The sequence below is a fragment of the Panicum virgatum genome, chromosome 2K (assembly GCF_016808335.1).
Source record: "Panicum virgatum strain AP13 chromosome 2K, P.virgatum_v5, whole genome shotgun sequence".
Classification (NCBI taxonomy): domain Eukaryota; kingdom Viridiplantae; phylum Streptophyta; class Magnoliopsida; order Poales; family Poaceae; genus Panicum; species Panicum virgatum.
The window spans coordinates 11,503,651-11,519,519 of NC_053137.1; the positions used below are offsets into that span (position 1 = coordinate 11,503,651).

General features: G+C 44.3%; 1 protein-coding gene and 1 pseudogene across 2 annotated transcripts; one reads left to right on the forward strand and one right to left on the reverse strand.

The window, feature by feature from the left end:
• Nucleotides 1-1,932: 1,932 nt before the first annotated feature.
• LOC120666413 (probable LRR receptor-like serine/threonine-protein kinase At1g56130) lies at nucleotides 1,933-8,580 on the forward strand. 2 transcript variants are annotated; one of them, XM_039946267.1, is made up of 24 exons: nucleotides 1,933-2,076; nucleotides 2,179-2,383; nucleotides 2,760-2,831; nucleotides 2,982-3,053; nucleotides 3,150-3,221; nucleotides 3,526-3,597; nucleotides 3,710-3,781; nucleotides 3,866-3,937; nucleotides 4,325-4,396; nucleotides 4,489-4,560; nucleotides 4,648-4,722; nucleotides 4,831-4,902; nucleotides 4,992-5,057; nucleotides 5,170-5,235; nucleotides 5,315-5,359; nucleotides 5,447-5,511; nucleotides 5,604-5,986; nucleotides 6,074-6,272; nucleotides 6,366-6,524; nucleotides 6,618-6,736; nucleotides 6,894-7,104; nucleotides 7,253-7,487; nucleotides 7,580-7,730; nucleotides 7,943-8,580. In XM_039946267.1, exons 1-24 carry the CDS (start codon nucleotides 1,971-1,973, stop codon nucleotides 8,315-8,317), a joined length of 3,108 nt encoding a protein of 1,035 aa, XP_039802201.1. In that variant the 5' UTR covers nucleotides 1,933-1,970; the 3' UTR covers nucleotides 8,318-8,580. The 2 variants fall into 2 exon arrangements, with proteins under 2 accessions (XP_039802201.1, XP_039802194.1); XM_039946260.1 differs by having other exon boundaries at nucleotides 3,710-3,937.
• A 346-nt stretch (nucleotides 8,581-8,926) lies between these two features.
• LOC120666428 lies at nucleotides 8,927-9,739 on the reverse strand (annotated as a pseudogene).
• Between the last annotated feature and the right edge of the window lie 6,130 nt (nucleotides 9,740-15,869).

Below are 15,869 nucleotides of genomic sequence, written 5' to 3' on the forward strand. Positions count from 1 at the left end.
CTGCCGGGAATCGAAAGCGGACCTGAAAAATCCGCGCTTCTCTCAGATTGGGCCGGCACAAAAAATCGGGGCCTCTCGGCGAGCCCGCCCGGTCCGGTCGTGCGCGGCCCAATGCGAGCGAACCGAGCGAGCCATCGTCCCCAGATGGGCCGGGCCAAAAGGGCGCTCGTCTTTCGCAGTCCTGCTGCATCTGCGCGTGCATACGTGACGACGTCGATTATATGCTCAAAAGAAGGAAAAAAAAAAACGTGACGACGTCGATGTGGACGTGAACAAACAAGGGGGAAAAAAAGAAAGGAAAAAACAAAGTCTCGGAACGTGCCGTCGGATCAGCTATCAAGGCCGTGCGACGGTGGAAGTTGGGTGCGTCACCGGATGACATGACACGACACGACGTCGCACGTGGCCGGCAGGCCTCGCCGCTTTTGACAGCCGAGAGCAAAGGAAACCAAGACGCAATTGGGTGGCTTAATTGCTTGCGCGTCTCCTGGTGATGTCACCTCTGGAGGCCACGGTTTTCGTCAATGCCGTGCGCGAGTCGCCCGGAGAAACCACCGCATGCATGCACGATAATGCTCGAACTCAGATACTTTCTCGTTCCAAATTGTATATTGTTTTGACTCTAGATATATACTTTTTTGTACGTAACTAGCCAAATATATATTTATCTAGACACATAGTAAAATTATGTATTTAAATTTGCTAAAACAAGATACAATTTATTAGAACGGATGAAATATTTATTATTCCGATATGTTCGTTGTAAAAAAGTAATCTAAGATTTGTAATTTCTTCCCAACAAATGACACCGTCTTTACACCCTTTTGACGTGATGGACGGATGTCACGACGCACGATTTGATATATAAAAAGGCCACCCACCAGCAGCACACCTCTTTCAAACGATTTACAAAGGGCGCCAAGATTTTCTAGCCGTGACATCGAGTGCATGAGAGTGACGCTTGGGCGACACAGTTGATGTAACTGTGCAGTGCTGCCTTAGTTCTTTGGTTTGACTATATGTATATGATTATTTCTAAAGCTAGATTTGTGAAAATCTAGTTGCATGCTGTTCTGGCCGGCGTCCTATACCGTGCCGTGCAAGGATTTGGTTTCCTAGTGCAATGTGCACATTAGCAAGCTCACCTCTTCAATCAAAAGAGATAGAAAGGGGTAGCTTAATTTTCCACTCATGAGGTAGCATCAAGTACTTTGCTCGGTCGCCCGGTAAAATGGATCGACACTTTGTATCGTGGTTTAAGGCTGCTGGAACTAGCTAGCTAGCTTGTTTTCAAGAAACTAACACATAATATATCTTATTTCTCTCAACATGCAAGCTATCCACGTCATATAGGAACTTATTATATGAGACGCCACATCACCATCCACTATGACCATCTAGTTATGTTTTTCACCAAATTTCTGTGAATATTGTCAGACAATCACATTAGTGTTTCTACTTTCAAATTTCACCTTAAAATTTTATTTAAGAAATCTGGCAACAACGCACGGAGTATCACCTAGGGTCATATACACATGCAAGCATATTCATCATCCATGATTTCTTGTAAAGCATGCATGGCCTTCTTATCCCAACACCTTTGAGGAGTTGTCACAAAAGTCTTGCTATCAGGGCGTATCACCTACTAGTACCACGGTCGAGAATGCAAGAATAATTAATTACCCTAAGGCCAAGACTAAATTACGATGAACATGTTGAATAATATTCCACCAAAAGGAAAGTTTGCGGAAACAAGATTGTTTGTGAGTAGAATGACGAACTTTTTCTATTCCTTTTTTTTAAAAAAAGAAATCTTAGTACACCCACATAAGAGAAGGTCCACTCAAAAAAAAAACAGAGAAGGTTAGTAGTAGTCCTTAATAACAAGCTATTAAAGTCCCGACGTTATATCTCGGTGAGAGATTACGGAGCAGCCTCGACAAGTAGACATTGTGGGGAGGGGGGGCGAGATGAGGCATGGCCGCAGTGTGCTAGTGTGGCTGGTGCTCGTGTGCTCATGCTTCGAAGAACCTCTAGTTCAGGCTCAGCGACCAGCAAGAGCCGATCCAATCGAAGGTTCATGCGCCACCTCGATCCTTTCACTCACAAAGCATGCATGCTATTGCTAGCTACCTCGATTTAGTTCCATGTTAATAACGTGGGTTGGCACGCGTGCAGCGGCGGCGCTGAACGCGATCCTGGGGAGATGGGGCCAGAGCGCGGCGCGGTCGCCGGCGTGGAAGTGGAACATCAGCGGCGAGCCCTGCAGCGGCGCCGCCGTCGACGGCACCGGGCTCGACGGCAACAACGGCTTCAACCCGGGCATCACGTGCGCCTGCTCCTCCGACGACGACAACAGCACCGTCTGCCACATCACCATGCTGTACGTACGCCCAGTATCGTTTCAGATGCACACTAGGTGCTCGACGCCGGCACCGAGAGGCCATGCCATCACGAAATGGTTTATCCTTGCCGTGAATTCTGCCGATTTCTCCATGGAAGGTTGCAGGAACACACAGGCCTGTGCAGGAAAGGGTTGGGGGGGGGGGGGGGGGAAGGAGGCCGAGCTTCGGCTCTCTCCATGCTTTAAAAGAAAAATAAATTCAAACTCTCTTGTGCTGCAGACCTCTTGATAAACATATGAGCAATCGGAAACAAAAATCCGACACCAACCATTTCTTATGAACTGACATTCCATTACCCTTTTGTACTAGTACCATGTGGATATTTTTTTTTCAACTTCTTGTTTACTTGTGCAGGAAGGTATACGCCCTGAACATTGTCGGCCAGATACCGTCAGAGCTGCAGAACCTCACCTATCTAACTTACCTGTATGCTGTCTCTCTTATCTTCCGTCTTGATGATGATATGAACAACTGTTAAGCTGTAAATTAGTATTTTGCAGCTAACGTATGCTCAACCCTATGTTTCAAATCCTGAACTGTTTAATAATCTGCTAGATGTTTCTGGTGTGGTTTCAGGAACCTGGATCTGAATTACTTGACAGGTCCCATTCCAGCATTCATTGGGCAATTTTCTGCAATGCAACACCTGTAGGAGCCACAACTTCCCGAGTTACAGATTCTTGTAATACATGAGTTAGTGTTTTGTCTGAACCTTCTTTTATTTTTTTAACACAAAAATTAAAGGAGCCTGGGATTTAATCCATTATCTGGACCACTTCCAAAGGAACTTGGGAATCTCACGAATCTCAACTTGCTGTAAGAAATCTCTTCTTGCATAGCTGCTCAATTTGCAACTATTGATTAATTATAGCCTGATGAAGTTATACAACCATATGGCACAAACTATATGCATAACTTCTCATCAAGAAAGTAACTTATATGTTAAGAACGACATCCATGTAATTTCCCTTTTCAAATGGTGCTTCGTTTGGTCGAGTGAGATGCAAATGGAGAATATTTGGATCAAAAGGCTAATCATGGAAAACATGCCCCTTTTTCCACCAGTAGCATGGCATGCAAATAATTTCTGTCACTCCTGACTTATTTCCTTTTGTTTCAGAGGCATCAGTTTGGACACTTTCAGCGGTGGACTTCCTGAAGAACTGGGCAATCTGTCCAAACTTGAGCAACTGTAAGACGCCCCCTTTCTAATTGCCAAAAACACTACTTCTTGTAGAGCTAGAATTCAAACTACACGATCTCTATTGTTGAACATGATAATTTCTGCAATGTTTATCTAACAGGTACATTGATAGCAGTGGTTTTAGCGGTCCATTCCCTTCAACGTTCTCGAAGCTTAAGAAGCTGAGGATTCTGTACGGTCAACAATGGAGACACAGCTGTATTGTTCACTGTGCTTCCATATCTTCAATGCTAAATATTTTGTTTTACTTTTGCAGGCGAGCTTCAGATAATGATTTCACAGGGAAAATACCTGATTATTTTGGGAGTTTGACTAATTTGGAAGATCTGTAAGATTTGTTATTAATTGATAGCACTGGTGGTAATGGGCCATGGCCCTAGTGGCCTCTTCACAGCCCAACAAGGCCCTTAAATTTTTTAGCTCAAAATGTATAAGATTAGAGCCTGACCCTTTTAGAGCCTGGCCCTTAGATTTTCTAGTTCAAAATCTTGGGCCCTTTACCACCCCTCACATCATGTATTATTCAGAACTCAGAAGACAACTGAAAACTGTGCAACAGAACTTTTCTGCATATGTTTTTCCCATTTGAAGTAGGACACATAATCATGTCATTAAACTGATCCGCATAACATCTGGATATAATAGAGCTTGGATTTTCTATAATCAAATGGATTAGGTATGGTATTACTTCTTTTCTGAAAGCATGAACTTGTAGGGTACTCCACGGAAATTCTTTTGAGGGCCCGATTCCTGCAAGTTTGTCTAATCTAACCAAGTTGACAAACTTGTAAGTATTTCGTACTTTGGCAGCATTGTTCCTGTCATAGTTTACAAGGTCAAGCTTGTCAAGATAACTGATGTTCTAAATACAATGACCAGAATTATTGGTGATATTGTAAATGGAAGCTCTTCGTTGGCCTTCATCAGTAGTCTGACATCTTTGAGTACCCTGTGCGTGACAGCTTCAAGCGTAAACCTTACAGTTGGTTATATGTTCACAAAGTGACAAGTTACTGCGATTTAATATCTTTCTTACAGGATATTGAGGAACTGCAAGTTATCTGATAATCTTGGAGCAGTTGATATGTCTAAGCTTACAAATTTAATCTTGCTGTAAGTTTCAGTCATGGGCCAGTGTACCACTTTACAATGATATTGTTTTTTTTTCATAAATTTAATATGAAGCTTCACCTCAAGCAACATTGCTGTCGTATGGTACAGGGACTTGAGTTTTAACAATATCATAGGCCAAGTTCCTCGATCAATCCTTACTCTGGAAAAACTTGAATTCCTGTAAGGAATTCTTGATCGATTATTCCCACTATACAAACACCATCAAGCTGATGTCCATGTTTCATCATCTTGTACTGTACCCGTTTCAGGTTTCTTGGGAATAATAGCCTTACAGGAAGCCTGCCTGATGTGAAAAGTGCTTCATTAAAAAATTTGTATGTCAACCAATTCAGCATAGAAGTAATGTTCCTGTATAGAACAAATTATTTGACTAATTCAATGGTACATTCATTATTTCACATGTAAGTTAATTTATTTGATTTGTAGAGATTTTTCATATAACCAGCTCACTGGAAGATTTCCTTCTTGGGCTACAGAGAGCGATTTGCATCTGTAAGTTAAACATTTCTGAAATTGTGTTCCCTAGCTAAGAGGAAAAAATTAATATACTTGAAGTTTTGTTTTGTACAAGAAATTTGGTGGCAAACAACTTCGTTCTTGATAGCACCAATGACAGGTAGGCATCTAGTTATACATCTGCAAGGGTTGAGTTTTAATAAATCTGTCTAACAACTTGTAATTTTGACTTCAATTGTGTGCTCAGTATTCTACCTTCAGGACTAAACTGCCTCCAGCAAGACACTCCTTGTTTTCTTGGTTCTCCACAATGTATATTTTCACTCTTCATCGACCATAGCAGGTAACAGGATGTCAGGGATCTTGGTAAAAGTTTATAATAATTATGCACGTCTTAACTGCAGATTATTCCTTCGCGGTAGACTGTGGCAGTAATAGGTCTATGAAAGGGTCAGATAATACTATGTACGATGTAGATCCTTCAGACATTGGGGCTTCATCATATTATGTTACCGGTCAAACAAGATGGGGTGTCAGCAATGTAGGAAAATTCAACCAGGCCCCAAATGGAAGTAACATAATATATAGCTCCAATGAGCCGTTTCAGAATGCAGCAGATTCAGAACTGTTCCAAACAGCAAGGATGTCAGCATCGTCACTGAGATACTACGGCCTTGGACTTGAGAATGGAAATTACACTGTTGTGCTTCAATTTGCAGAGACTGCTTATCCGGACACACAGACTTGGCAAAGCCTAGGAAGGAGAGTCTTTGACATATATGTCCAGGTATGTATAAATTGAATGCATGCATGATATGATTTAATAAACAGTTTAATTGTCTGTTTGATAGTGTTAATATTTTCATGTTCTTAGGGTTCTCTTAGAGAAAAGGACTTCAATATAAGGAAGACAGCTGGTGGAAAATCCTTTACTGCAGTTAGGAAGAGTTACATAGCAACTGTGTCAAAAAACTTCCTTGAGATCCATCTCTTCTGGGCTGGCAAGGGCACTTGCTGCATCCCTAAACAAGGTTACTATGGGCCGATGATCTCAGCATTAAGCGTCACTCCAAGTAAGCCCAGACTAATCGTTAGGTTAACAGAAGAAGTTCATTACATTAGCTTTTCTCAGATAAGCAAAACCCTTAGGCCTTAGCTTTTTCCAGATTTTACTCCAACTGTGCGAAATGGTGTACCGAAAAAGAAAAGCAAAGCTGGTGCAATTGCTGGAATATTGATTGGTGCATTAGTTTTAGGATTGGCAGCCTTATTTGGAATATTTATGCTCACAAAAAGGAGAAGAAGGCTAGCACGACAGCAACAAGGTATCAGATATAATTAATATTTGTAGTGCATAACTCAGACATAAAAATTCTAAGATGAATATTTTCTCGTGCATGTGTAATTGAAACATGCAGAACTGTACGACCTGATTGGACAACCTGATGTCTTCAGTTATGCTGAACTCAAGTTGGCTACAAACAATTTCAGCCCTCAGAACGTTCTTGGAGAAGGCGGATATGGACCAGTCTATAAGGTTGCACACCTGTTCTCGCCCATGTAATTTGATCTTGCAAGATCACAACTGAGTATTATCTTATTTGGTATATGTTAGCTGCATATAACTTTACAGCTTTCTTGTTGGCCTCTGGTCAAAACACACATGTAACTTTAGTAATGCCTTTACTTGGCAGGGTACGCTAACTGATGGAAGGGCAATAGCTGTGAAACAACTCTCTGAATCATCTCATCAGGGGAAAAGACAGTTCGTGGCAGAGGCTGCAACCATTTCTGCTGTCCAACACAGGAATCTTGTCAAACTGCATGGATGCTGCATTGACAGTAACATACATTTGTTGGTTTATGAGTACCTTGAAAATGGAAGCTTAGATCGAGCTCTCTTCGGTGAGCGCGCCTCTGCGCATACCTGTTACCTTCAAAATTGCCTCTGTTTCATCCCTACTAATAAAACTCGCTTCCTCAACTCTCAAAAATTTCCTTCTCTGCATTTTGCCAGCATCTAAATTTCTAAGGTCTTATTCTGCATTAACAGGAGATATTAGCTTGAAGCTAGACTGGTCAACACGCTTTGAGATCATTTTAGGCATCGCTAGAGGCCTAGCTTATCTTCATGAGGAGTCCAGCATCCGCATCGTGCACAGGGACATCAAGGCCAGCAATGTGCTACTTGATGCCGATCTCACCCCCAAGGTCTCCGACTTCGGACTAGCCAAGCTCTACGACGAGAACAAGTCGCATGTCAGCACGACGAGAATCGCTGGCACATTGTGAGAAAATTTCACTACTGCTCTTCTTATGATGACTGCACCTTCCAACACATCAGCTGACTTTAACTTCCCTCACCTCACCATTGTTCAAGTGGCTATCTGGCTCCTGAGTATGCAATGAGAGGCCAGCTGACCGAAAAGGCCGACGTCTTCGCATTCGGGGTGGTCGCCCTGGAGGCTGTCTCTGGCCGATCGAACTCCGATAACTCCCTCGATCAAAGGAACATCTATCTCTTAGAGAGGGTAAGCTGTTCGACGAACTTTCCATTTTTTTTTCTGAAAAGGAAACAATTCTGACCTCTGCGACCGGCCGACCGCAGACAACCAATTCTTATACAATTCTCAGCTCACAGGTTGATAGCAAAATAAAGGATGATCTTTCCATCTATCCAGGAGAGCTGATGCATCCATTCTTAGTGCTTACTGAATGTTGCTGTGCCATTGTTAACTTACAGGCATGGGACCTGTACGAAGGGGAGCAACCACTGCGAATCCTGGACCCGAGGCTGGAGAAGTTCGACGCCGAGGAAGCTCTGAGAGTCATCCGTGTCGCGCTCATGTGCACGCAGGGCTCGCCGCACCGGCGGCCGCCGATGTCGAGGGTGGTGGCGATGCTTACCGGGAAAGCCGAGGTGACTGAGGAGGTGGCGAAGCCAAGCTACGTCGTCATCACTGAATCGCAGCTCAGGGGCGGGGACAGTGGCTGCAGCGCGAGCAGCTACTGGGGATGGTCGACCAGTACCCCTGAGTTTGGCAGGCAGAAAGAGGTCGACCCGCTCACCCGGTCGCCGACGATCACCGGAGCAAGCCACGAGATCGAGGGAAGGTGAAGACAAAGATGATCGCTGCTGAAGGTGGTCAGTTTGAGGTGAACGTTTCAGACGCTGTTAAATATGAGTTGGAAATACATCTCGTTCTGAACTATTGTGTCAGGTGGAAAAGGTATCACTCCTTGTATGTCGAATAAATGGGTTTACATGTTGTATGAAAATGACCCTAGTTTGCAACTTTAGATTGTAGTTTCGGTAATTAATGATAGCGATAAATGTAACTAGTGCTATGGTTTGCTAAACGTAATAAGGTTTACTCTGATGGTTGCAATTTTCATGTGCTTGGGATATCAACATTCTCAGAGGATCAAGTTCAAGAAGACCTATATGTGCTGCTCAAAAAAAAAACGTTTAGCTAGGTCTCTAATAAATCTAAGAAAAAGCCTAATCATCAACGAAGAGAAATCATAATCTCCGAGTCTGAGCAAGTGAGCAGTGATTGGGATGAATTGATTTTTGCTGTACACGCAGAATTTCCTTCAACAGAGCCAAGTCATGGGAACAATGCCAGAGATGCTGATTAAATTCTCCATAGCTCTGATATAAACAAACAAAAAAAAGGCTGCAAGGATGCTCCATGGTACAATGCCAAATCAGATGGTGTACAGGTGAGGTGATACGTAAGATCCATAAACTATGCAGGATCAGGCTGCTGGAATTTTCATGACCAAAAGATCCATGAAGATGCATAGTACAATACCAACATGCAACATTCAGTCACAATGTTTTCTCCGTTTTATTTATTACTACACCAATATTATCAGAGCAGAGACGTCCAAAAACTTCAACAACTGAATGAGCTAACTTTGCGCTCCATGTTTAAACTCTATTAATTGGCTGACTTGGGCATCGCTGCATTCTGCATGACAGGATATCTAACATAATGCATTTGCTGGCTGTTGCTCCTTAACAACTTCAAGTGCATCTGCATCTCAGTCCCCACGGAACTGACTAGTACAGTTCACCTTCCTTGTGGGTATGGATCATGCAGTCGGACCTCGGGTAGGACACGCAGGTGAGAACATATCCCTCAGCCTGCTGTGCATCATCGAGGAATGATCCATCTGACTGATCGACAATGCCAGACTCAATTTTGCCAGCGCAGGTAGAGCAAGCCCCAGCACGGCACTGAGTATGGAAGCTCCACTCCAGCGGATTCAGCAGAATCAAGGATGTAGGTATCCTCTGGAGCCTCAAACTCATGCACATCCCCTTCTGGTGAGACGAGCTTCACCTTGTAGACAGCCATTGCAGCAAGACCAAGCTTCCTGAAGGTTTTCAGGCCAGAGGTCACGGAGGGGCGGCTGACAAAACTCACAGATGAAGAACTCTTCACTGCAGCAGTGGAGACATGAACGCCGAAGTTGCTTCTGAGAGTGCATGAAGTTGAGAGTGTGGATGTCGCCATCTCGAAATTTTAGCCTTAAGCACATTAAAAAATATACCAAGTGAGACCATGTAACATCATTTAACAAGAATTTCCCTAGCATAAAAAAGCATGATTGAACAAGTCTAAAATTTCATCTAACAAGCAAGGTGGCAATAGAAGCTATAAGGAAATTCAGGAAATCATGATATGCACTAAGGTACATTTTAGGACAAAAAAATCACACAGGTCTTCTCATTAGCCCAGATTCGATCAATTTGGAGATCAAATAAGCATAAGCAATTCAGCATACATGATTGTGCCATTGTTATACTGCAACAGATCAGGAATACCTCCTTTTTAGTAGTTCAATATAAACAGACCTAAATACTGCATTCACCCAAATAGTGACAGGAAGTCTATAGTGTACTATACTATCTACTTATAGAAAATTAGAAAACAAACAAACTGGAAACTTTCGATCACGAAGCTTACTTTATGTGATATGAAATAAAAAATTTGGAGGTAAACAATGATCATGGGGCCATGACCGAAATGTACCAAATTAAAACTACATGCCATGTTCCTCTCTGTTCCAAGACTCCACAATCATATACTTGAGTGTTTGTAACTTGTTACTTTTTTCTGAGGAAAAAAAGGAAAATGAATAACAATATAAATTAATAAATATGTCGGCCCCTCTGCACTACCAACCATAGATGCTTGCCGAATAGCAATTCTATCTTTTTTTTTCAACTCGATTAACCGTTTTGTACAGTCCACCTTTTACTTTGTTTTACAATCTTGACAAGAATGAGTGAAAGGTCAGCCTAACAAGAAGGTACCCAACTCTGCAACACCTGGAGATGATGAAATGAAATCACTAGTTACAAAAAAACTTCTCGGCGCCAGGTAATTATGAACTAGAAAGTACGCACAGCAATACCATAATCTCCCTATACAGTACCATGCTTTTGCAATTCTACCCCATGGCTGCAAAATCTGCCATAAACCCACAACCACAGAACCATACAGCTTACAGCTTAGTTCCCCTGCTAATAAACCCCTCTGAAGACAATTTCGTATTTTCGTTGGGTGAAACACAAGTCACACATACAATAGGCAGCCGTCGCCACGAAAGTTAAAGAACTTTAGGCCCGAAATAGGGGGGAAAAACAACGCAAAACCCTTAAACCTGTACCCTCCCACAAATTGATTAAATCAAATAAAGATTATATCACTAGCACCTACACGGCTACACCGGAGCAAGGAATCTTTTCCTTCAGACCAAGAACCCCTTCAATTCTTTGATCTCAAGGCCAATCTCTACCAGGACCCCTACGGCTTTCAGCTAGATTCAGATTAATCCCAACCCCCGGTGGAACCGGTGATAGTTAGCTCAAAGCAGCCAGAGCAACATCTGCCGGCGGCCCAGCTCGAAAGGAAAAGCAAGACAAACGCACGGCGGCGCAGACCAAAAAGCAGGGAGCGGAGGAGACGGAAACGGGGCGCCCGGATCGTACCTCGTGTTGGCAGCGGAGAGGAATCGACGGCCGGCGGCTGCGGGCTCGGAGCGGCGGTGGCGGAGGCAACGAGGCGAGGGGGAGGAGGAAAGGTGGTGGCGTCTCGCTTTGGCTTTCGTTTGCTCGCGCACGAGTGGGAGCCCGGGCCCACTTGAAGGCGGCTCCGCTTCTAGCGCGTGCTGTGCTGCGGGCCTGGGCCGGGCCGGGTCGAATAAAGCTTTTTTTTTATTTTTATATTTTTCAAAATCGTTTTTTACATAAATATATTTTCGGTTTCATAATTTACAATTTTGTACCCTATCGCCCAGCCGCGGGGCGGCCCGCCCCCTGCTGCCGGGCGGTAGAGACATGAATGTAAATAAAATTTATTTTTAATCGTATTTTGGCCCCTGGGGGAGGCCGCCGCCCGACCCTCTATATAAAAGGCTGAGCTCCCCCCTCCCCTCTCATTTGCTTCCCACGACATCCAGAGAGGGGGAGGGAGAGAGGAGGGGTAAGGGAGAGAGTTGCAGCGGCGAAACCCTGCCGGATGTCAACCTCACGGAGGGACCCAGTTTAGTACCATGGCACCAGCTGCAGGGATGTCATTTCAACCAACACAGGCATCACCACGATATTTCGGTAAATATATAGTCCATATCTTAATTTCAATTAATTTTGGTATGAAGTCTAATTTCTTTTACATTTATATATAGGATCACAACACTTATATGATGCGGGACCTTCTTCGTATTACCCTATGGCGACAGCAGAAGGAACGCAAGATAAATACCTAATTCGTAACCCGAATTTATCATGTTTTTCTTATTTCTATGAATATTTTAAATAATTTGAACGGTTTACAGAATCGCGTCACCAGCTTCCTGATATGGGTACTTCTTCGTATCCACCACCAACAGGTACGCATGATGAATATGTACCCAAATAAATGACTTATAAGACGATGATTAAGATATTTTAATTGCTACTGCATAAGAGCCACACAAGATACCTTGGAGGCGAACTTCGAAGACTGGAGTCGGTTATTTTCTACACCTAACTAGCAGCCCGATCATACCTTCCAGACACCTGTGGCCACCGGACGTCCAGGTAGAGACGTAGGGCCTCCAGACCGACACACATACCCTACAGACCACGTCCACGCACAGCGTAAAAGAGGTCGACATGGCCAGGGTCGATCCTACCTTCCAGACACCTGTGGCCACCGGACATCCAGGTAGAGACGTAGGGCCTCCAAACCGACACGCATACCCTACAGACCACGTCCACGCACAGCGTAAAAGAGGTCGACATGGCCAAGGTGGTTAGGAGGTGCTTCTAGTTGTTTTTGTATTTTTGTTATGAACATGTCGTCATATTATACTTATTTCGTTCTTATGCATCACCTATTTCGTTCTCAGTTGCGTATGTGTATGAATTGCTAAATTATAATTTTTATATTCATCTACTTTACTAACGATTTTTATTTCTATCCAAAATATCTAAAACCACATCTAATGCCGCACTGCCGCACTGGCGTTCAAGGTTTATCTTGGGAGGAGGGGCCTGCCGCCCCCCTGCCGGTCGGCTGCCTGGCCTACCGCCCCGCCACCGGGCGGCGGGTACCTGCCGCCCGGCTGCCGGGCGGCGGTCTCTCCCCAGGAGCCAAAATGCGATTAAAATAAATTTTCTTTACATTCAGATCTCTACCGCCCGGCAGGAGGGCGATAGGGTGCCGGCCGCCCCGCAGCCGGCGGTAGGGGTACAAAACTGTAAATTATAAAACCGAAAATATATTTCTGTAAAAAACGATTTTGAAAAATATAAAAATAAAAAAACGCTCGAATAAAGCCCGAATGCTTTTGTTTCGATCGGGCTGCTTATTAGACTCGGCCCACTAAGACTATCGGATCAAAAAAAATTTAGGTTGTGACGTGCTTCACGACTATAGGTAATTTAGAGCGTGAGAGATCATAATAAATGTTTAATCAGCTAAGGTGTGTTTTCCTTGCTGATTTTTTTAAAAAATAACTTGTTTGGCTGTATTTCTTTTTGCTTGTATCACAGTGCGCTCGTAGAAACAAAAGCATCGTGGCGCATATGATTATTTTCACAGAGGTATTCCATGTTAAGAAAGACTAGGGAAAAAAATGTTAGATGTAAAATTGTAAATAACATAATGACATTAATACATGATGTAAAATCATCCAGTGTTGTATCATTATACAATTTATTTGACTGGCTATATTTTTAAAATATATAATGTCTTAAACTTTGGTTCGGATATTCCTGGTGTATCCTCCGCTCAGACTGATTGTTAAAATCATCAGGAAACTTTTTGTTTCAATCGGGCTGCTTTTTGTCACAGTCCTGCAAAAAAAAATGAAATGAATTTTCCCCGCCGGGCCCACACGTCAGCCTCCTTCCCTCCCTCCTCTGTTTTGCTCGGTGCCGCACCGCACGCGTCGCCCGTCGCCGGCGTTCAACCTCGCGAGACGCGCCACGTGCCGGCCATCTTCGCGTTCCGTGCCGCCGCTTCACTCTTCCCCTCGCCCTTTCCTTATCTGCGCACGACCGGCCTCGCTTCCCCGCAAACCCTAGCCCCGTTCCCCTTCTCCGCCCGCTGCCGCTCCGAGCTCTGCTCGCCGCCCGCCGCCGCGATTCGCCGCCCTCGGTGAGTGCCGCGCCGATTCTTCGCGGGGGGAGCATCGCCTAACCCTCCTCGACCCATTCCCCTCCTCACCCGGCCCTTTCCCCTCCCCTGCAGGGCTGCCGCCGCGCCGGTTCGCCGCGCGCGCCGCCCCTGTTCGTCGCGCCGCACGTCCGCCGCTGCTCCTTGCTTGCGTCACCGCCGGTGAGGCTCGCCGCCACCTCCTCATCTCCCCTTCCCCGCTCTGGCCCTGCCTCGCCGCGCCGCCTCGCGCCGCCGTCCGCCGGCGCCGCCGCGTCGCGCACGCCGCGCGCGTGGGCGCGCCCAGGCGCGGGGTCAAGGCAGGCCTTGGCCTTGACCCGGCCTGGTGGTGCCGCCCGCCCCCCTGGGCCCACCTGTCGGTGGCCGGGGTGGCTGCCCTCGGGTGTGCCTAGCTTTTAGCTAGGGTTTTATTAGGTTTTATATTTCTGCAAACTTGCAAAATTTGTAGAAATTCATGTATAACTCCAAAAATTATGAAACTTATTTTGTTGGATTCCTCTAAATGAAATCTACTTAGGAAAATTATTGTTTTGCATGTTACCTTGCTATAGATTTATCTATAGTTTTATCTTGCAAAAGTGAGTTTAATGCTTATTTATTTGTGCTTTGCTCTAAAAATTCCAAACTAAATTTTGTTAGACTCCTTGTGAGGTGTAGTTTTCAGTGGTGCAACTTGTTCACATGTTTCCTTGCTGTTTATTAAAGTTTTAGTTTGTTTTTTTATGCTTTATATGAAAATGGTTTAATATAGAACTTTGCGCTGGAAAGTGGTAAAATGGCAAAACAAGTTTTGTTAGCCTTGTGTTCCTGCCTAGTTTCCATGATAATTTTCTTGGATTTGTTTAGCTAAGTTTGGATGCCTTTCCCGATTTATCTTGCTTAGAGTAGCTGAAAATTAATCTATTTATGGTTATTTACAGGAAAATACTTTTGCTTCAAAACCAATTTTCATGAGTTCTTTGCATTGTCCTCTGCATGCTCAAATTGTTTCATGATTTATGCTTATTGTTAAGTTGATTTCTTAATTCTTGCATTGCATTCATGCATTATAGTGACCGAGCCGTCGGAGAACGAACCCGTAGAGCCCACCGAGTCCGTGGAGCCTGAACCCGAAATCCCGTTCGTGGTCGAGCCCGAAGTTAACCCAGGCAAGCAGCTAAGCATGATTCCTTACTTCTATTTAATCTGAGTTAGTTAGTTACATCACCGGGTAATGTGGGGTTATATAGTATGTATTGCATTTTTATATCTATCTTTATGCATAATCCATCCTTGATTTGTTATCCCTATTCTTGGCACTAGTTAGTTAGTTAATTACTTAACTTGACTAGATGCTTAGCCCTGCTTAGAATACTTCTATTGCTCGCTAGACAGGAATGGTTTGGAGGATCACACTTACCGATAATCCTTGATCGCACTGGTTTGGTTGGGTTGTTAAGAGTTTGGTAGTATCGAGATTCGAGCGGAATGTTAGGGCCTAGAGAATGAAGTCACATGGGCATAGTCCGCTTGGATCGATTAAGGACCGAGTGGACGACGTCGGTTTTGAACACCTTTCCGTGCTACCACATATCCAATATAATGGTATGGATGAGCCAATTACCTTCTTTGACTTGATCATTGATGTGCAGTGCTAGCTACGTGGCTACGGGCTATGCAGAGAGGCTTAGTGTGTCCCCAGGTGGACTTATGTGTAGGAAAGTTTAGAAATGTCCCTGGTGGAACTAAGTCTCTACTCGTAAGCTAGGTGTGAGGTTCAATGATCGAGACTTGTTGGGAACGGTTGACGTGAGTACCCCCTTGCCCGGCGTGATCGGTTGGGTGAGTCGCATGGTCCTCGCGTCGTGTGGGTAAAGTAGTACACCCTTGCAAGGTTATAATCAATTCGAATTGCCGCGCTCTCGGTTATGAGCACGCTCTTTATCCCATGAACTACTCATAGATTTTCGATTGTGATGGGAATGGTTCATGTTATAGTTATGATCAGTTGTA

Excerpts from the sequence above, each read along its gene's own strand:
- LOC120666413 (XM_039946260.1), top strand. The coding sequence starts at position 1,971 with ATGAGGCATGGCCGCAGTGTGCTAGTGTGGCTGGTGCTCGTGTGCTCA. Across the intron at positions 5,512-5,603 it reads TTTTCTTGGTTCTCCACAAT|ATTATTCCTTCGCGGTAGAC; the intron begins GTATATTTTCAC and ends TCTTAACTGCAG. Across the intron at positions 7,731-7,942 it reads ACATCTATCTCTTAGAGAGG|GCATGGGACCTGTACGAAGG; the intron begins GTAAGCTGTTCG and ends GTTAACTTACAG.